Here is a 21,882-nt window from a genome sequence, read left to right on the forward strand (position 1 = left end):
CGCTACTTTGCTCCCCACCTACCCCCCTTGAAACAGAAACTGTATATTCAGGAAGAAAACCACATGTAGGCGTTAGCCACATGCTACAAAAAGAGCTCTGCCTGTTCAGAAAGCACCAGAGAGACAGAAGGCACTCGGCAAGGGCAGAGCTGAAGACAGCCTAGCAGAAGTTCTTGGGCCACAGCAACCCTCAGGAAGAGCCGCTTGAGACATGGCCGAGCAAAGAAGACACTGTCGCCCCAGGCAGGGGACCTGCTTGGTTTTGCTGATGGTCCTGTGGGTGGGGCTGGCTCTGGCGACCGAGTGCCCCAATGAGGAATTCAAAGGGGTGACCAGGCCGGGCGATCCACCCTGCCCCAAGTGTAGCTCAGGTAAGGGGGTGAGGGAAGGTTCCTTCTGTCTTCTCCACATTGCATGTTGAGCAGGGAGTAACTAAACGTGGGGGAGGGAAATGTCAGTGCAGCAATGTGTGTGAAAAGGAAAGTAGAAACAAGGGCTCCCCCCTCTCTCATGATCAGAAATCAGCTGCAAAGCTGCAAAAATCAGACTAGATTTGTGGTGTGGATTTTGGACCTGCCTGCACCCCACCAATATTTGCCAGTGTGGGATTTGGGTTTGTCTCTTTGCAGAGATAGGATCTAGCTGCAAAATTTGGAGCTGGCTTTGGATGCAGAACCCTCCCAAAGCTGAGGGGTTGTTTGTTTCTAGCAAGTTGGGCCACACCCAGATCTCATTAGGATTCCAATGGAAATTAAAGTTGCTGCATTCTCAGGTGTCAGATTTCGCAGCCAACAAGGTAGTAGCATCCTCTGCATTTGGGTTAGAAATGCTCTAATGTGCAGGACCAAAAGCGAGAGAGCCAGATTCTTCCCAGCCTTCTTCCCAGGACTGGAAGCCATTGTGAATTTTACCCTTGGATGGTGTAATGGCAAATACAGTCATGGCAACATTATCAGCTGTGGTGTTTCATTTTTCTCGCAGGCAGTTTTGCTGCCTAGACAAGGGTTTTGTGGCATTATGTGAAGGTGATCTCAGATTCTGGACCAGTGCAAAGGTGTGATGCTCTCAAACAGTGACGTACCCTTGACCCGGCACACCTAGACTTAAAGGGGCCCTAGCTCTTCAGTGCTTCAGTCTTCTAGGGAGTGACTGGCGGTTGGCGAAGGGCTGTGGAATCTTTTCCTCCTAATTCATCAGTTTAAACCCAGCCCAGGTAAATAGTCATTGAGAATCAATACAGCTCAGTGGCCTTTTGTTAAGTGAGTAGGTGGATCTCAACTCACTTTCCCAGTCTCTCACATCCACCTCTGTCGGTCACACCTCCGCGCTGACTGTCTCAGCAGAGAGGCCACAGGTTGAATGGGCCAAGGAGAAAGAATTCCCCTTCAGCCCCCAGGCAGCATGGAGTCACACTGGGGGGGGGCGGTGTGAGGCATGCAGCTGCTGCCCATGCTGTTCTGTGCATGGAGGGTGTCAGGTCCCCAGGGCTGTCTGCCAATCCGGCATCTTTCACCAAAGCTAAAATTCACCAGAAGAAAGAGGTGGGTAATCTTGGGCCAGCCCGTGGCAGCTCAGCCAACCCCAGGGCCTTTTTCCGGCAAGGGGCTGAGTGACTTGACTTGGCTGGGAATTGAGGGTGGTCGGGAGTGGTTCATTGTTACCCCATAATTCACAGGCACAGAGAATTCTCATTTGTGCTTGATTCACTTTCTTTACATGCCAAAGTCGTGCCATTATTTTTGCTCCAAATCATCCAAGCGTGGAAAAAATAAAAGGGCCAGTGAGGGAGAGGTGGGCTGGGAAGTCTCAGGTGAATCCCCCAGCATCCCTGGACATTCTAGCATCAACTCAGGAAATAGCTGCTGCCTGACCACTGTCACACATCTTTTTTTGTTTGACGTCCTGTGGCACTAACTTGTACTTTCCCTGTACAGCCCACAGTGTCACCAAACCGCTGGGTAAACATGGAAAACTCTTTCCTCTAAACAGCCTTCCAGAGCGTGGTGTCACAAGCCCTGGCCCTAGCTCATGTGATCAGTCCTTCATTTTCATGAACTCCGGAGTCTCTCACCATTAGTTTCTCTGTTCTATTTTGTTTTAGGGTGTGTCAGAAATTAGAGCTGGGCGTAAGCCGCAGAGTTTAGATCTGGGTTTGGAGCTGAGAGTCTCCAGATTTTGAAGGCGGAGGGAGTTGGCTCTTTGGTTTTGATTTGGAGCCATCTCTGTCAATATATTTTGGAAGCAAATGTCTGATTGGGAAGAAGGGGAGGGAACCCCCAACCCACTCTGGCACTAATGGCCTGTAGTCCTCCGGGCAACCCTCTGACCCAGGGGCTTTGCCAACTATGGAGTGCATTGACCACGGACTGGAAGCACAAGGGCTGATTGGAGGGCCTGTTCCTGAGTGGTGCCCTCTTTGGGAGCTGAAGGTGCTCAGCACCCATCACCTCACAATCCCAAGGCCTGAAATTCGCATTAAGTACAAGCAGATTGCAACTGCCCACCTTTTTAATATGAAACGTTGCATGCTGGGACCCAACAGTCCTCACTGGTTGCGGTTTCCCATTAAAGGTGGGGACAGCCACAGACTTCTGGGGCTGCATATGGGCCACAGGCTACACATGGGTTCACCTACCTTAAAAACATACTTGGCCCCAGGCACCCCAATACGCTGGAGGAGTCACAGTGGGCCAGATTCTCCACATTTTACCTCAATGTCATTCCACTGACTGAAACAGTGTCCTTCTGGATTTCCACCAGTGTAACGGAGAGCGTGTTTGGCCCCATGTCTATATATCCTTCCCAGAGGCACCATCCTGCTTAGAAGGAGATTCTCTAGCCTCACCCAGTAACACCCATGGCTAAATAGCAAAAGCCAATTTCAGGTCTCTGTTACACCAGAAAAATCTAACTCCTTGTTTTTTCAGTGATACGAAGCCCTTCAGATCCATGTCCTGACAGCCTGCCACCAGCTTGCAAGTGTTCTCCTGGGTACCAGTGTAGTAATCGACCCTGTACGACCTGCAGTGTCCTCCCTGAGTGCAAGGTGGGGACGGAGCTAAACAAATCAGGTAACTATAGGAACGTAAACGAGTCTGCCTAGTTGAGCTCAATAAAGGTGGGAAGGGCAGTCAGTCGGCAGACATTGTACGTACAGCCTCAGTCTACCGGATGAATTCTGGAAGCCTTTTGGTGGTAAGGAGGCGATGGCTTAGCAGGCCGAGGCTCAGCTTCGAAGTAGTTGAAGTCCATGAAGAAAACACTTCACATCCTGAAAAACCATTTGCTAGCTTTTTCTGGGCTGTTTTGCAGCTCTGAAATGATGATGGTGGCGTAGGGAGGGTGTTGTGAAATTTTTACCCCAAAAGATGTGGTTTTTGCAGCCACACAGGCAAAATGTGAAAATTCTTCACATTTTGCTGCAAAAACTTGTCTCTGTCATTTTACTCAATAATAAAACCATTTTCTGTGTTCATAAATCATACTGAGGAGTGTGATATAAAAATGATGGATGGACAGAGCGAAAAATGAGGTCAGACTTCACTCCAACAGAGTCCTCTTTCTGAGTGTAAACCAGCCAAGTGTATAAGGTGGGGTTTTTTTTCATGGCATTAATCCAATTTCATAAATTTTGAAGGTTTCAGATTTGATTGCACATATTCTGCATAGCTCTGGGCATAACAGAGAGTATACGAAGAAGGGAAATGAAAAGGGAACTAAAAAAACCAGAGTGGACTAAAAGGGATTGGAATAGCAGGTTTTAATTTACAGTGAATCATAGAGGAAGGGTGGTGGTATGGCTGAAGCACTGGCTTAAGACGTAGAAGATGTGGGCTCAAGTCCCAGTTTGGCATCACACAGGCTTCTTGTGTGATCTTGGAAAAAAAGAGGTTTAATCTCTCCCTGTCTTATTTTTTTATGTATAAAAGAGAGATAATGATACTAACTCACAGGGTGGGTTGAGGTATATGCAAGGGTGCTTAGATATTACAGTGATGGGACCCAACCAAATAGGTAGATTTTAAGCAGAGGGCTGATTCAAATTCCCTTAAAGTCAATTGAAAGATATATGCTGTTTCATTTTGAGATTTTCAAAATGTCCCGTTTTGGTTTCTCAAGTCTAAAGGACTTTTTGTTTTGAAATTGTAGAACATTTAGATTAAAAAAAAGGGGAGAGGGGAGGTCAAAATTGAAATGGAACATTTTGAAATGATTGAAATGAAACGTTTTGTTTGACCTGAACCAAAATGTTATTTGATTTACTCCCTACAACATCCCAAACAATGGAGTTCCAACTACCTCCTCTTAGGGGACTAGTCTACAACCTACCTACAACCTACCCCGTCCTCCAGGAGTTCTCAAAGATAATTGCTAATGGTTCTGAGATTGCTTCAGCTAGTTCTTTAAATACCCCAGGATGAATTTTATCAGGCCCTGCCAACTTGAATACATCTAATGTATGTAAATATTCTTTACCTTGTTACTTCTCTATTTTGGCTTGCATTCCTTCCTCCTTGTTAATATTGTGTTGAGTATCTGGTCACCATTAACCTTTTTAGTGGAAACTGAAGCAAGATAGGCATTAAAAACACCTCAATTTTCTTGATGTCATCAGTTATTAGCTCTCCCCCCGCGAAGTAGAGGTGTTTCCCAGGTTTCTCTCAACCCAAAGCTCTGGGTAACTGTACTTTTTGTGAGGCAGTGTCAGGAACAAATCAGAGGGAGACATCGCACAGCCAGCTGATTAAAGATTGGCACAACCCCAAAATGCTTTCATCCAAAAATTACTATTTTATTAGTACACCCAGATATGCAAAAGGTCAGCGTGCCCCCAAACAATAGTTACCCACAGTCTGGAGGGGTCACGAGTGGTCCATCGACAAGGTTCAAGTGGCCAACTATCCGCCTGTCACTGGGGATTCCAGGCGATGCCCAGAAGCTCAAATCCAAATTCCTCAGACCTGTCTACCCCTCTTATGTTCGTAACTGCTACAATGACATCAACAACATGTCAATCAAAGGACAACCATTAAGCAAGCACTTTTAAGCCGTTAGTCCTGCAGCTGTATTTCCACAGAACAACGGTCCAAAGATATAGCTAGATTTGTGTTTTTAAAGACACAGACTACAGCAATTCCAAAAGGGGGCTTAACGAGGAAGGCCGCAGCGTCCTGCTCCCCGCTTATGGACACCCTTCTCCCCTCCTGGCCTGCCTAGTTATGCTAAGGCTGCTGCACAGGTCTACTAGTTTAGCTGCTTTGGGCAGTAAGTATGATCATTGGTATTCCAGTTAATGGCAGTGAGCTGAGCATTTTGGTGCGCTGCCAACGTCTCCCCTAACAGAGGATCTACCTGTAGAGAACCTCTTCTTATTGCTGCTTATGTCCCTTTTGTCGCCATTTTACGCCTTAGCATTCTGATTTTGTTCCTACACGCTTGTGCTATTCTTGTGTAATCCTCCTTAACAATTTTGTCTATGTTTCCACTTTTTGGAAGACTCCTCTTTGATATTCAGGCCCGTAAAGAGCTCCCGTTGGAGCCATATTGGCCTCTTAATATTCTTCCTGTTTTTCCTTCATATCGGGATACTTTGCAGTTATGCCTTTATTATTGTGTCTTTGAGAAACCACCAGCTCTCCTGAACTCCTTCATTTCTTAGATTTTCTTCCCATGGGACCTTCCCTACCCGTTCTCTGAGTTTGTTAAAGTTTGCTTTTTAAGTCTATTGTCCTATTCTGCTGTTCTCTTTCCTTAGCGTCATGAAATCTGTCATTTCATGTTCACTTTCCCCCAGATTGCCTTCCATTTTCAGATTCGCTACCAATTCCTTCCTGTTGGTCTGACTCAGGTCTAAAATAGCTATCCCCCTCCACGTTCTGGAACAAAAAATTGTCTCCAATACATTCCAAGAACTTGGTGGAAATTTTGTGTTTTGCCATTTTACTTTTCCAACAGATATCTGGGTAGTTAAAGTTATCTATTATTACCAGATCTTGTGGTTTGGACATTTCTGTTATTTGTTCCAGAAAATGCCTCATCCACCTCCTCTTCCATAGCCCCATGAATCCCTCTCCATTCTCCATGTTTACTCGAAAACCCTTGAAGATGGACCATGCTTGTCTTCCCAAACAGCAATGCTGCTGCCCAAAAGTGATCCCCTTTCTTTTCTCTCCTAGGCACTGAACACTTCAGATTCACCTGTGAACCATGTAGCTATGGAACTTATTCTGACAGTCTGAACAGCTGCTGCAGGCCTTGGACTAAGTATGTATCCATCTCTTCTTTGGCAATATTCATGATATACACCCCAAGTGGCTAAATCTTAAATGTTTTAAAAAAGGAAAGCCACAGCCATTGATTATCCAAGAGTCTGCTGGGTTACTCTTACAGCTAGCATTAATTGCAGGTGTTTTTGCTTGGCAGGATATCACGTGAATCTTGTCTTTGGTTTTGTACTTAGCAAATCTTAAAGTGAAACCAAAACCCCTCTGTTTCCCCTACTTTCAGGTCAAAGCCACAAATTGACACGAGCGTGGATACTGTTTGAAACTGGGTCTGGATAGGATTGGTTTTAACAAGCTTCTCAGCAGAACTGGTCCAGTGTATCTAGCGAGAGCAGCCATAATTTGCCCAAATAAAGAATAAAGGAAAGAGAGACAGGCAAAGGGGGAGAGAGGGAAGAAGGAGGGCAAATGGAGCGAAAGAATGAGAGAGAGATGCTCCTAACAATGCTTTCCCTTTTTCTTAGCTGTGAGAGTTCTGGATTACGAAGAATCAGGCCAGGAAACCGTACCCATAATGTGGAATGTGGCATTTTCAGCGCTGTAGTCCCAGTCCAGCAGCAAGGTACATCCTGGATGGCAGATCATTTACTTCAGAATCTTCCTTTCCTCTGGGCATATAAGGTTGTGACTTCCAGGCAAAGGCGTGGTCCTGACTTTGTGCCATCATAGTTGCCTGCCATGGAAATAACCCTTGGGTTCCCCAGGGTGTTTGTGAAGCAGCATGAGCTGCTGAGAAATGCAGATTTGAACATCACGAAAACATTACTAATAATAATAACCATCAAAGGGCCAGGAGGGAGAAATGTGGAACACAGGGGTGGTAATATAACTGTTCCTTAGCAGACAGCTTATCGGCGTTTTCCATCTGGTATCTGCTGCTTTTTAATTGGACTCTCTCAAGAGACACAACTTAGCGATTAGTCACTCACATTCAAGTTTCCTTCTGCCTATGACTCCCTCACCACGTGCCACTTGTGGGTCCCACTCACCCAGACATCAGTTAGCAGCAGAACCTGGAAACTCAAGTTACTGATGGAAAAATGTTGGTTTTCCCTGATTAAGGACTTTCCTAATTTCCCGCCTGATTCAGGCATGGATGAATGTCCCTCTCTCTCCTTTCCTTGGAAGAACTGGCTTCACTGTAGCACAGGGCTGGGTATGCTACTTGTTATCTATGGCCATGTATTTCATTTAACCCTCCCTCCTTATCAGATTCCAAGTACACCATCATCCTGGCGATATTGACTGCGCTGGGTATATTCATTCTCATCCTGATGACCTTCTTCCTGCACCTTTGCATATGGACACTGAAGAAAGACAAACTCCACATAGTTGAAGGTCAGTGCATCATGTATGGATTCTTTCATGGTAGCTGACGGGAGGCAGGGATGGGTCTGTGGGTCTGGCCCTGGCCTAGGACTTGGTAGACCTGGATCAATTCCCTGCTCCGCCACAGACTTTTCATGTGACCTTGGGTAAACCACTTAATTTATGTCTACACTGCAGTCAGAGGTGTGATCGCAATTTAGGTAGGCATAGCCAAGCTATCCTTAATCTAGCTAGCAATGCTTAAAATAGCAGTCGAGGTGTGGTAGCATGGGCGTCCGCGCAGGCTGTGCAAACCCAGCTGGGGCAGTGGATACGTACTCGCATCGCTGCCTTGTGCTAGCCGGTCTTCGTTGCTATTTTTAGCTACGCTGGCTAGATTAAAGCTAGCACGAGCATGCCGACCCGAGCTGCAAATCACAGCTCTGAGTGCAGCGCAGACATACCGTAAACCTGCCTGTGCATTTGTCTCCCCGTCCCTTCCTCAGAGGGCTATTGCAAATGTTAAGATGGTGAGCTACTCAGATGTAATAGTAATGGGGGCCGTCTAGGTACAGACGTGATGGGTGTCATGAAGCACACTGGATGGATAGGCACTGCTTCCTGATTTGCTTATGCAGCAGCAACCAGGAGGGGGACCGGTGTATGTATCCGTGCTGCTTGCACAAGAATTTGTGGCCCGCCAGCTGCGTGCGTGTGTGGGGAATGAGCAAGCAAAGATTATACTGCTCGTCTAAAAGAATAAGATAGTTCAGCATCTAGTTGACCCCCTCCCAACACTGAGGGGCAGACTCTTGTTTGCAAAAAGGCACTCGACACAGCTGCAGCGGGGCAATGGGGCCTTTAAATGGAGGTAAATCCGTTCACCTGCACTCCAAGGCCCCATTTAGCCTGTCTGTGCAATGCAAAGGGGCCTCGGGGTGCATCTACACTGCGCAAAAAAAGCCCCGTGGCAGCGAGTCTCAGAGCCCAAGTCAACTGGCTCGCGGGGCTCCTGCTGCAATGCTAAAAAGAGCAGTGTAGCGTTCAGGCTTGGGCTGGCCCCAGGGCTCTGAGAGCTGGTGTGGCCGGGAGGGAGACAGAGCTTGAGTGCGTATCCATGTGAGGGCAGAAACGAGGCGATCCCTGGCTGATGGCCTATCATGGGGTTCTCGACGCGTCCTGCTTTCTGCAGACGCTCCAAAGCCGGAGGCACTAGCCCTTGCGCTGAGGTGCATGGCACACCGTATCTATTCTCCACACGGGTTGCAGCCCCTGAGATATTTGTGGGGCTCACCTGCACCTGTTCCGAGTTCTGAGGTGATACGATGCCTTGCCCTCTCCGGGTGAGCTCATTCCTCGCCACATGTGGTGCCCTTGTCAGACACCCGTGGCATGTGGTTTCCCCCAGTGCACGGCCTTGTTCCTTACACACACAAACCTAACCTCTGCTCCTTCCTGGGGTGTGTTCCCTGCAGAGCCTGACCATCCCATCTCTCTGCGTCCTCCTGCGTGCCGCCTGGTGGAAGATACCTACAGCTGCCAGTTCCCAGAAGAAGAACACGGAGGCAAACTCGCCTATTGCCCCTCTCTGGGCCCGCACTGAAGTTGCAGGGGGAGTGCGCGCTGCTGCGAGAGAAGCAGAGCAGGCCTTGCCTTTCCAAACACGGAACGGGACGGGGAGAAAGTGCAATGTTAAACACAGCAGCAAGAAGTGGGGTTTTTGTAACAGATTTTGCACCAGAAATTGAGGAACAACTAACTCGAACTGACATTTTGTGCAGCCAGAATACCTGCTGCGTGTTTCCCCTTTTCTGAGTCAAAGCCCCTTTGAACTCAGTTTGGGACCAGAATACCCAGATTTGATTATTTCCCTGGGCACTCCATGCTCGAGTTATATTTCAGTCAGAGCCGGCGCCGGGCATAAGCAGACTAAGTAATTGCTTCGAGCAGCGCAAGGGACCCCCCATTAGCTTTTTATTATTTTTATTGAGAGGAGGGGCAAAAATATTCCTGCTTAGGGCCCCCCAATGGGCTTGCACAGTATTTCAGTGGCGTGTCAGGGTCCCTCCATGAGGCCCTACAGTTGCCTCTCTCCTGGACGTGTCAGTACGTCCATGGGGAACTCGCTTGTAGTCTTCACCAGATGTATTCATATTGCCCAGATGGTGTAGGTGCCTGCTGGGCATAGATGAAGGAGGCAAGGGGACAAAGTGTGGCCAAAGGACCAGATACAGTGTGCAGTACTGCATTCAACTATATTGCATTTTACTGGCACCGAATTGCCTTCCATTTGTAGGTGAAAACGGGGCTCCCCCTGAACCTGTGACATATTTTGCTCTCTGTGGTGGAAACAGGATTTCCTTGAAGCTTTTGCAGAAGGTGCAAATCTCAACGCACAGCTCTTGTCCCTATATAGTTTACAGTCTGAAACTGGAAGTGCTGCATCCCTTAAAGGGACTGTGAGCCCTGCTCTGGAGATAATCAAAGGCTTTTGTGTTTGCAGAGATTCTCACAGCAGTGCAAGAGCCATGGCATAGAGATCGGAAAACACAGGGGTGTTTTGGGTTCCATGACACCTCAGAGAACATTTATTTTAGGTGGAAAAGTTTTCCCCCCTTAATTCCAATCATTTTGGTATGACAACTAGTCAATTCAAAATATACAAAAAACCCCGCAGAAACCTAACTGAGGCCCGTGCAATCCCAACCATACACAATCTGCTTTGTAAATAATTCCCACCCAGCTTCTAGAGCAAGCAGGAGAAGAAAATGGCAAACCAAACAAGGCCAGGACTCACATTTTTGGGCAGGTCCAAGGGAAAATTGTGCCCCAAAGGACTAGCTAAGTGATTCTCAAACATTTTCCCTGCATGACCCCATTTTCAGAGGGGTGGTTTCCCACTACCCCAGACAGCCCGGAAGTTGCTGTTTAAAAATGGTGTCCTCCCTGCCGCGTGACCTCACACGCACTGTGCATACAAGGTCACACCACAAGGAGGAGGCCATTTTCTTTACAAAATGGCTTCCTCTGGACTGCACGATCTCACACACATACGGCGCGTGTGAGGTCATGCCAGGCGGAGGAGGCATTTTGCAAAAAGGCGTCCTCTGCACGCCCGGGATGGCCGTGACCCCGTCTGCTGAGGATGACTGAGTTTGGGGACGACTGGACTGGCTCCTCAGATTGTCATGGGCTACCAGCATTGGTAGAATGAATCACCTCTGCCTTAATTTAAAAGGCTGGAGCCTCATTTTTGGGGGTCAATCTCCTTTAATGGAGCTATCTTGATTTGTGTCAGCTGAGGAGATATGGTCTTTTGGCTTCAACTGGCTAAGACTCGGTGTCTTTCTTTGACACTCTCTAATTGCTACGTAGTTTCCCAGCTCTGCCCTCCCACCCTCCCAGAAAACAACAGTAACCTGGGAGAGGAATCTCTTGATGACTAAAAGCTTCCTGAGCCAGGATGAGGTTTTGAGTCACACTTCATATAAAGAAAATGCAAATACCACCTACCTCAAACCAGGACGTCAGTTTCCTCCTCCGATTTCTGGGGAGATAATGAAGTGACGCGTGTAAATTAAGGCAAGCACTGGAAATACTAATGCATGGTGAATAGTAATGGCATTTTTCTTACTAAACGATAATAAACTGTGTTATCCTTAGCTATACAGACATGTAAAAAGAATGTACTGCAGTCCAGTTGATAAGGCCTGTTTAGCAGGAATCTCATCAGCTCAGAAGTCTTTTGAAAGCAATTCCGTATGTCTCTATACTTCCTGATCACACATTTTATAATCATTTGGACTGATCGTTGAATTCCTCACACTGACACGTTCCCATCATTTCAGCGTGTCACCATCATACAGCCAGAGCAAGGTTCCTTGTTCTAACATTGTTTTGCGTGCTTCCGGTCATGTGTGTTACAGAATTTTTGGTGAGTTGATGCAGTAACTGTAAGGGTGAGATCCCGTGGGAAGGATTATGGCTTGGATTTATAGCGCAGGATGGGGAGTCTGAAAGCCGAAGGCTTAGAGCCCACATCCGATCCACGATCCACAAAAATGATTTGTGGGTAGCCACATCTGCATCCGTGGATGCGGATACCTGCAGATTTGCGGGGCTCCACTAATGCTGCAACTGTCTTGGTGCCTGGCCTTGGGAAAGTCACTTACCCTGTTTGTGTCTCAGGGTGTGTCTACATTCACGGCAGCGCTGTTGGCACCACCGGCTCGATTCTGCGGGATTGATTGAGTGGCAGCGGAGACCCGCTCGATCGATCTGGAAGTCGGCGGAGTTAATCCACCCCTGCAAAAAGAGCAACGCTGTGTCGACGGGAGGGCATTTCCCATTGGCGCAGCGTAGTGGGGATGCTGCACTACAAAGAAGTTAGAAAGTCGACAGGAGATACCCAAGCTACTCTACGTAGCTTCTGTATCTCCCGTCAACTGCTGCTGAATTTTGCTGGCAGAGTAGACCAGGCCTCTGTTTCTCTGTCAGCAGTAGAGGCACTGTGTGTGACATACCTGGGGTTTGTAAAGGATTTTACGCTTCTCTAAGGCCTTTCAAAGAAGCATTCTTACTACGGAAAAGCAATATTTACTCTTGCCTTCTTCACCCATTGGCCTGTGAAATCTGACTATTCTCCCATTAATTCTCCTACGGTTACGACACTCACAGCTGGGTCCTCAGACATGGCAGCAAAATTATAAAAACTAGAACAAAAACAGGGTTTATTCTGCTCCTACAGAACGGAACCTATCCACAGCTGGGGTGGGAGGTGGGGTGAACTGGAGTTAGGGCCGAATTTAGGGGCAGGCGACCACGGCGACTGCCTGGGGTGCCAGGCCTGGGGGGTGCCAGACTCAGAGAGCTGTTTTTATTGTTAGCGACAAAAGGGAGAATAGAATACAGATTTACAGATCCTAGCGTGCAAATGTATCGCAATGTAGGGATAAATGTATCGCAAATGTAGGGATAAATCATGCATGCAAATTGTGAATCAGAGTCGTGAAATGGGCTATGAATGCAATCAAAAAATAAGGTATTCAAAAGTTTAACAAATGGAGGGGTGAGCCCAAAGATACTGGGGTGCCATTTGGTTTCGAGCTGGCCCTGGAGAAGCCAGAGGGAATGGACCCCAAAAGGTGACTTTGTTTTTGTCCAAGAGTTGAAGTTCTGATGCAGTGACGTCGCTTTGAGCTATCACAGGGGTTCCTTTGCTACTGTTAAAATGAATGTACTCCTTGTTCCAACTTGCCAGCTAAGCACAGACAATTGCTACAGCCCCTGGTACGAGCTCTTGGAAGCTGTTGATCTGTGTATTGCATTTCCCTTCGCCAGCCCTTTTGTTTACTATGTGTGTTTAAAAAAAAAAAAACCTTATTGTGACCTTTTGTAAAGGCGAAATAAACGTTAGATCTGACTAATCTCTCAGCGGAGTTCACAGGAATTTAGCAGAGATTCCGAACAACTGCGGCTTTTGGTGTTTGTTTTTCAATTCTCTTATTTTGGTGGATTTATCTCAGTGTTCTTGATTGGACTGAGTACGTTTTCTGCACACCGCTCTTCCCTATACGCCTTGTTCCTAACCCTCAGCACGCCCCTGCTGTTCCACTTCTGTGCCCTCCAACGGCTCTGCCAACACATTTCAGTCCCAAACCAGCAATATCACCTTCTATTCCAGTGGTTCTCACATTTTTTGTATTGGTGACCCCTTTCACAGAGCAAGCCTCTGAGTGCGACCCCCTCGCCCGCGGGGGTGCCTGCCCCTGGCCCCCACGAGCTCTTCACTCCCTCTTTGCCCCTAACCCCTGCACCCCTCCTCCTACACTCACCTGGGGAAACAGACCTGCATGCACGGAGCGGCTGGTATTGCCTCTTGCTCCCACTTCGAAAGCTGCTCCTCCACGCACCCTAAGGGGCTGTCGGGGGGGAAGCGAGGAGCAACGTCAGGGCTCCTGTCATCCAGGTCACTTTCCCTGCTTGGGCCGTGTAAAAGGAGGGCAGAGAGCAGCAGCTCCTGATGCTCACCTCACAGCATGGCCCAGGTGAGGAAAGTGACCTGGATACAGGGAGTCCTGGCATTGCTTCTTGGGAAGCTTCTTGCTTCTTAGAGTTGGGAAAATCAGTTCATTTCCTGGCTTCTCATGGTTCTGATTCAGGGGGAAAACCCCTAGCTCCTGGGACGTTTCAGCAACAGGTGTTTGAGACGTGCATCAAAGAAAACAAAAATGACCAGTTCAGAACAGCAGGAACCTAGGCAAAGAAATCTTCAGGCATTACAGTTTTCATTCAGAGAGATCTGTACTTTATTTGGAGCCATACGCTGTGTTCGTGTCACTGCAAAATTTGAATCTGAGTTCAGGTCTACATTTCAGTTCCAATTCCCAGAGCTCCAGGGTGTTTCAATTACTGCTTTGGGCCTCTCTCAATTTTACACACGCACGTGCATGTGCACGCACACACGTGCTCTACAATACACAACAAAACCTATACAAGATCCTCCTTCCCCCCTTCCCCCCGGAAAACATCTTGAGCCTAAGAGAGTGCCCCGTAATATTTCTCAAACATATTGTGTTCAGTTCTTCTCTTCATCAGAAAAGCCACCTGTGTTAAGCACCTGATGTTTATCACTCCCTCAAGAGTCTCCCAAGGCAGATTTGACTGTTTACGGAAAATACACAAGATATCATGAAAAGACCAGAAGTCTGGTTAAGCTCTGATCCCAAGGCAGATTTCTTAGAAACTGACACCATTTCCTGAGTTACCTGAAGCTCTCTTGGTTGTTTTTGATGGGAAACAAAACTGCGTGTGGTGGGTTAACTTTATAGACGATAGCCCAGGTCACTGGCTTCTGAATGGAGAATTCACATTTCGCTGCATTCTGGAAACACCGCGAGCAACATTTGAAACAAAAATTAAGAGCCCAGTCCTGCAGCTCTTACATGAGTAATGTGAATAGTCCAGTGGGAATTGGCAGTGCTCAGCCTGTTTAAAAATCGGACCATTGCTTTTAGGCTCCTAAATATGGATGTAATAAGAGGGGGGGAGGGACTGACCTAAAAACCAGTCAGTCACTAGCAAACATTGGAGCAGCAAACAGCGAGTTAGCCGCTGACAGCGGAGAGCAGAGTTCCTGTGGGAGTTTCTCTCGCTCAGTGAGTGCCGTGTGTTAAGTAACGTGGGGATCCGGAGTTGAATTTTGCAAGCGGGGATGTACTCTTCCTTTGGGTGTTGCGGAGTTGAGAGTTCTGTGAGTCTTCAGTGGAACAGGGGCTGCATGCTCCAGGGGGACGCTCGAAGGACTTGGGAGTGGGGGCGCGCCTAGCGCTAACCCATAGAGAGAGAGGGTAAGGCCTGCGGAGAGAGATGTTGTGTTGTCAGAGGCTGGTCGTTTCAGGGAGCTGATCCACGGCAGGTGTAGCGAGGTGCCTCAGACCTGGGAAGTGCCTCACTCTTAAAATACAGCAGGGGTGGGGCAGGGGAGAGGGCAAACACCAGGGAGAGAGAAGAACTATTTAAGCTACAGGGACAATGTTAGGACAAGAACAAAATGGGTATAAACAGGCCATGAACAAATCCAGGCTGGGAATTAGAAGAAGGTTTCTAACCATCCGAGGAGTGTGGTTCTGGAAGAGCCAACCAAGAAGAGCTGTCAGGCGAACACCGTCACTAGTTTGGAGCCAGAGATTGCCAAATGTATGGGTGGGACTGTATAATGGGGTGGTTGTGATGGTGGGGTTCAGGGCTTGGCAGGCCTTGGGATCCCTTCTGATTTACATCTCATGTTCCTACAAGCTCAGACGCAGGGCTTCAGCCAGCCCCCTGCATCCTGGTTTTCTTTTTTTAATCTCCTTCCTCTGAAGCACCAGGGGCGGCCACAGCCGGAGAGGGGCCATTAGATGGGATGGGCCGGAGCACTGAGGTAGCCCTGAGCATTTTCTCTCTCAGGTGCTTGGCTGGCTGGTTCTTGATCCCATGCTCAGAGTCTAACTGATCTCCCTATGTGAGGTCGGGAAGGAATTTGCGCCCAGGTCAGATTTGCAGTGACCTGGGGGGGGTTCAACTCTCTCTGCATCGTGTAGGTCACATTTATTTCTTTCCTTGCCATTCCAGGGGCCTCAGGCATTGGGGCACCTCAGTCCCTCCTGTAGCACACAGTAATCTCATATCCTAGGGGCTGTCATGCTTTGGTCTAATTCTGGGGGCTGGCTTTAGTGCGCGTGTGCTGCTGGCCTGCACTCTATGGGAGGTCAGGCGAGATGATCGGGCGGGCCCTTCTGGCCACGAACGCTCTGTCTCTAGAACGTGAATGCTCCGTTCGGCACACAGCTTGGACTTGGGCTGATGGGTTTTATTCACCATATTTACACTATATCTTAGATCATTTTTCTCTCCAGGAAGCAGCAGGTAATAAATAAAATGATCCAATCAGGAAGGGTTTCTCCCAGGAGTGTGCTCAACTGGGATTATATCCACGGGGTTCCAGTAGGTCATAGGGAACAGCAGCTAATCGGTGCACGAATGAATGAGTCCAGCCTGGGCCCGTGCCCAACAGGGTAGGTTCAGATCTAGAACGCCAGCGTCAACCTCAATTTGAAAGGGTTTGGATTCGAGTTGTTTCTGGTCCAGCTCTAGTTTTGCCAGTGGTGGGCTCCTTCCTCCAGCGACTTTAGCCATCACTTTGGACCCTCCACGCAACACTGTTACTGCTAGCCTTTTCCATATGCTCCATAGTTCTAACGCTGCTGCGATTTCTTGGGCACCCTGGGTGGTGGCTGGACAGCCACAGTGTCGAGGTTTCGCTCGGGCTGGAACAGATTGAGGTCAGCAGATTAGTGCATTAATTCAGCAAAGATGCTGGAAAGACTTTAAGCGCTTTGACGATTTTAAGCCTTCGGAAAAGGCACAGCCAGTCTCAAGCCACGTTCTCAAAGCTTTTCTGCTTTTAAAACAGCGCATCCCAGTTTACCATCACCCTTTTCTGAACCCAGACGTGGTACATAGGCAGCCGACCAACTGCTCAGTAGATGCCACATGTCCCCCTTTGTGCATGCTCCACAGAGCATATGAATCTCCTAACAGCTACTAGCTAACGGTCTCTGCGTTTTAGGTCAAGCTGTGGTGGCTTCTGTTTTCTGCAGAAGAGATGGCGGGTTCAAATCCCACTGCTGATTGTGTGTTACCCACACTTACTGGGAAAAAGAATTGTGGTTCCCCCCACAGAACCCTTTAGGTGGGAGGATGAGTTACAAGGGGGCTGAATGGTCAGCCTGAGTGCTAACTGGCTATGAATCATGGAGGACCCTTATAGGCGGGGGGAGGAAGAAAAAGGAGTAGGAGGCAGATAAGCCTTAGAGAGCAGCTGTGGGTAAAGTTAGGAAAGTCCCCGTTTGGGAAAGCAGCAGCCACAGAGCAAAGCAGGCATCTGAATAGCTTGTCTGACGAGCACCTTTTGTAGATAGAAGAGGCATTTCTCGTAATCTTCTGCAGTGGAGCAGGCAATCAGGATTGGTTCCATCAGGTTTCCTGCCAAGAGAGCAGTGAGATATGTGGGAACGTTTTGGTGCAGGAACAGTACGCACACCCTTCTTCTTGACCCATGCATTATCAGCATACGCTGTGAGAGGGCACAGGTATCCCAGCGGCATCACAGCAGGCAAAGGGTTAACTCCCCCCTCTCACACACACCTGCTCAGACCTCTCACAGGTGTACAGGGTGGAGTAATAATGACACAGGGCTGGAGCAAATGAGCCAATCAGGGAACACAGAAGACCATAAAAGCCTGATAGCCAGAGTGAGGAGGGTGGGAGTAAGTGCAAGGGTGCTCTAGGGCTTGGTTGTAGGCTGAGCATAGGGGTGTGGATGGGAGTGGAGGCTGATTTTATGTAGCTAGAAAGTCTCTTGTACTAGGGAAGAGACAGGGCTCAGCTAATGACTATGAAGAGGATTCTTTAGGGAGGCTGCTGGACACAGGCAAAACCTGTAGCCCCACTGGCTTCACACAGGGCCACCCTACTGCAGGCCTGGATGAACCAGTCACAAAAGGGACAGCTGACTCCATTGCAATGTAAAAATCCTTCTGGCACAATCTGTCCTCACAAAGGCTCCAGCATAAAGTGCTGTTCCCATCCCTGCGGCTGGCATCGGTCCCTGACATACCTGTGATTTCAAATTCCAGACGCCCTAGCACAGCAGATTTCTCCTTCGCCTGGATTCCAGCGAGAGGGAGTTTTCCCTGCAAAGCAAAAAGGAAAGAGAAAGATGGGTACAGGGCCGTAACCCTCTAAACCAGGCCTCTGATAGTCCTCATGGTGGGCTATGTTAGAGAAGCTGCTAGAACCCAATAAGGAGTAGCAGGATGTATGTAGCTAGGCCTCGCCTGTTTGTGTGTATTTAGCACATATGGATATTTAGGACCCAGCCCTGCCCATGTGGGTTTTTTCATGTTGTTTTTGTTGCATATGGAGCAAAAGATGCAACAATGTTCCTATAATTGCAGTTGTTTGGAAAGTAACTTCCTCCGTTACCGCAGTGTTGTTATAGCCGTGTCGGTCCCAGGATATTAGAGAGACAAGGTGGGAGAGGAGTTGGTCCAATAAAAGATATTACTTCACCCACCTTGTCGTGCTCAGTTTCTGTTACTCAGCCAGCATAAGCAGGACAGATGCCAACCCATCAGGGCCGTTTTCAGACCTTCGTAGGCCCTAGGCACACTTGCCTTCGTAGGTCCCCCGACCGAAATAACTAATTTGATTTTAAGCTATTAATAAATAGTTTTTTAAATTAAAAAAAAAATTATATATACATTTTTTTTCGTAGGCCCTGAAAGTTTTGTAGACCCTAGGCACTGGGCCTATTGTGCCTAATGGATAATACGGCCCTGCAACCCATGTGGCTACCGCTTTGAAATTTAAGAGCTGAAGTTACCGTGAGCCTCCTGTGGGTTAGCTCTGAGCTAGGTCAGAAATGGAGATCGGAGGCCATGTGATACAGCACTGCGCTGACTCTGACAGAAAGTTACTAGGAACTGCCAAGTCTGAGAAGAGGGGGAAATGAGACAGGGGTGTGATGTCACCAAGTCCATTTCCTTAGACTAGGGCAGGATTCCCACAGTCTAGTATTAAATATCCCAAGCACTGTGGCTTCCACATCTGGGAGAAGATTTCACAGCCCCCACTGTTAGGACATGTCCCTGATACTAAGTTCACGTTTTCCTTAGCTCGCTTCATCCCATAACTCCTCATCATTCCTCCCTGGGCTACCCGAATCAACTCCTCTCCTTCCTTGGTGTTTACACCCTTCCAGCATCTATAGGATGGTTCTTCGATTCCCCCCTCACTTAACCCTGCCCTACAGACTAGGTAACCTTTCTTTCCAAGTCAGTCCCTCCACCTGCTTCATTATTTACCTCATACGCAATGCCTGTCCTCTCTTTGTCTACAGAGAGGAAAACCAGATCTTCTGGAAACAGCACCAGCAGCCTCTCTTCAAAGTGCTGCAGAAAGAGACACAATAGTTTGGGGACAGCCAGGCCACTGACTTTTACCTAATAGGGCAGTCTTAGTTTTACATGTAGTGATGTAAGATTGGTGTGAAGAGAGGCCCTAAATCAGGGTCACTTTTACACACACTGACACATACACACACACACACACACTTTCCCTGCGTTTGCTATACCTACAATATAAAATATTGGCAGGACATCTGCACTGGAATGCTAAACTGTATTATACCGCTCAGCCACTACGTGGCGTTATGTGCAAAAGACCTTATTTAAGCTAACCTTAGCCAGACCTGGCAGAGCATTGAAGGATCTCATGAGGAACACAGCTGGTGTTTATAAGCAAGCGCTGTAGCCAGTCCATATCTGGTGCAGAAATAAATGACATCATCCAGTACAGTATAGGTGAGAGAAAATACACAAGCTTTTTAAAGGCTTATGAAACTGACCAATTCAGAATCTGTGCTGGCATTTCCTATCTTACAGATAGCTGCGTGTAAATCTCATGTGTCTGTGTGTTTGTATAGGATGTACATCACATTTACTTGATACCTTATGCGGAACCTTTTACATACATACAAATCCTCTCTGTCTCTTTAATACTGTAAGATCCTTTTTCACTAGCCCTTTTGACTGACAATTGCTTTCCTTTAGACTGCATATGGACTCATAACGTCACACAAGCCCAAGTCATTTATGATTCATTTAGAGTTTCCTGGCCCATGAGAATTTTTGAGATTTAGAAGAGTTTTGTCATTTTAAATTGGGAAGAAACAGTGAAATCTCAAAATTTCTTGTGACCCATCAAACAGTGAAAAAATTTCAGTTTGGGTCAAGCAAATAATTTTGTTTTGACAATTTTGAAAACGTTTGATTTTAATTTTGACATTTCCCCCCCTTTTAAAAATTTTTTTATTTTAGTCTAAAATTTACTAAAATTTTGAAGTGAAAAGTCATTTAGGCTAAAAAACCCAACACTTTTCATTTAAAAATGTATGTTTCTCAAACAGTTTTGGTTTGATGCATCGGCATTTTATGGTGTCAAACTGGTGGGTTGAAAAATTCCTGACCAGCTGTAGTTTCCATATGCACTCATCTACTTAGAACCCCAGGCTGTCTCATTATAGTGATTTCATATGAACCCAAGCTCCAGATGCTTCCAGTCCTTCTAAGGTGATCCACATGTTTTAGGTCAATAGATGTTGTACATTACCCCCATGAAGGCGTAAGCCACCTGCACCATGGCCAGGTAGTGTATCCTTCCTAGGTGCTGGATAGGTTTCCCTTCCCACTTCAGAATGGTGTTGTAAAACAGATGCTTCATCAGCTTCCGTTTCTTCCACTGCTCATCACATGGCAACTTTTCCGAGACCGATCAGAATGCAATTCAGAAGGGAATAAAAATAAAAGTGTGGTGCTTGTTAGGGATTTGAAAGTGTAAGAAGAATGTTCCAGTGGTTAGGGTATTAGCATAGGACTTAAGAGAGTGGGGCTCAAGTCCTTGCTCTGCCCCAGACTTCCTGTGTAACCTTGGGCAAGTCACTTAGCCACTCTGTGCCTCAGTTTCCCATCTGCAAAATGGGAACACTATCACTGCTTTGCCTCACAGAGGTGTTGTGAGGCTAACGCTATTATTGATTGTGAAGTGCTCAGATATCACAGGAATGGGGTTCATATAAGTACCTTACATCCATTTTCATCTGAAGATAAGCTCCCCCCCCCAGGTTTGGAAGGGGCATTTCATGTGATGTGAGGTTCTGATTTGGGCCAGTTAGAGAAACGGACCTGATCCAAATGAGAATTTTCACCAAATTCAAAGTGGTTTGGGCCTGGAGTTCTGATTCATGCTCTGTCTCTAAATGTCCTAAAAATAAGCCTAAACATCCCACCCCTTTGTCAGGAGACTTGAGAGAAATATTTAGTCAAAGCCTTTCCCATCAACCAACCAACCAATCATTCTGGTCTATTCTCTCCCCGTCCCACAGATCTCACACACTCCAGGTTGTCCAGTCCCCCATGCAGTCTGTAAGCCCTAGAGCACAGCTATATTTTAGTGCGATAGGAGCAGTGGGGACAATCATATGGTGCCTCGGACTTGGACTGGCGTGAAGTGGGCCTTGCTCTGAAAAGGAGCCTGCCTGACGCACAGGTTGGCGGTGAAGCAGCCACTCTCTGACCCATCGCTGGAAGGGGAATGAGCTGCTAAAGATAAGGGAGTTAAGCACTGGTTAGGTGGGCTTACTCCATATAACACACTACAGGCCTAATCTGTATTTAGTGAATAATCAATTAGCAATGCATTAGTAGATGTATGAGCAACACAGAGGTAGATTTTATAGGCCTGTGTGGGTGTTATAACCTCTGTATAATCTTTGAGAGATGGAGAAGAGCAAACAAAGTTTCCTGGCAAAGAATATCAAGCTCTGTTAATACATCCTGTTATAGAGGTTTAGGGAAAACAAAGAACGTCCCTGTCACGTAATAGGACTGGTAGTTTTGTTATTGCTAAAAAGGGGAATAAAATCTAAGAACTTGGTGTGAGCAGAGGTTTGTCAGCTTTCCCTGGGTTTGTAAGGTAACCTGCAGGCCTGGCTGAATTGGTCCAGAAACATCCTTACTCTAAGCAGGTGATTGGAAGACGGGGAGCCTTAATTGAACCATGAGTTGGTCAGGTTTGAGAAAGGAGAGAGGGAATAGGCTGGTTCTAGGCTTATCTGAACCTTTCCTGGTTAGAAACATGAAGACAGAATTTGTAGGGGAGAACAGGGTGAAAAAGCCTTAAGAAT

The 21,882-nt window shown here is 47.3% G+C and overlaps 2 protein-coding genes across 2 annotated transcripts; one reads left to right on the forward strand and one right to left on the reverse strand.

Annotated features, from left to right (window-relative positions):
• The first annotated feature begins 211 nt into the window (after positions 1–211).
• TNFRSF18 (TNF receptor superfamily member 18) lies at positions 212–9,195 on the forward strand. The gene is made up of 6 exons (XM_067567222.1): positions 212–371; positions 2,928–3,071; positions 6,177–6,264; positions 6,749–6,846; positions 7,497–7,622; positions 9,068–9,195. Exons 1-6 carry the CDS (start codon positions 212–214, stop codon positions 9,193–9,195), a joined length of 744 nt encoding a protein of 247 aa, XP_067423323.1.
• A 6,610-nt stretch (positions 9,196–15,805) lies between these two features.
• On the reverse strand, positions 15,806–20,437 carry LOC137165527 (rho guanine nucleotide exchange factor 6-like). Its single transcript, XM_067566814.1, has 5 exons — positions 20,310–20,437; positions 19,004–19,090; positions 17,755–17,830; positions 17,044–17,120; positions 15,806–16,402 (listed from the first exon to the last, which is right to left on the reverse strand). The coding sequence occupies exons 1-5, from the start codon at positions 20,418–20,420 to the stop codon at positions 16,331–16,333; spliced, it is 423 nt and encodes a 140-aa protein (XP_067422915.1). The 5' UTR covers positions 20,421–20,437; the 3' UTR covers positions 15,806–16,330.
• Positions 20,438–21,882: the final 1,445 nt, after the last annotated feature.

This window comes from Emydura macquarii, unplaced genomic scaffold (assembly GCF_026122565.2).
Source record: "Emydura macquarii macquarii isolate MOO-44397 ecotype Brisbane River unplaced genomic scaffold, CSIRO-AGI_Emac_v2 contig_2768, whole genome shotgun sequence".
NCBI lineage: Eukaryota > Metazoa > Chordata > Testudines > Chelidae > Emydura > Emydura macquarii.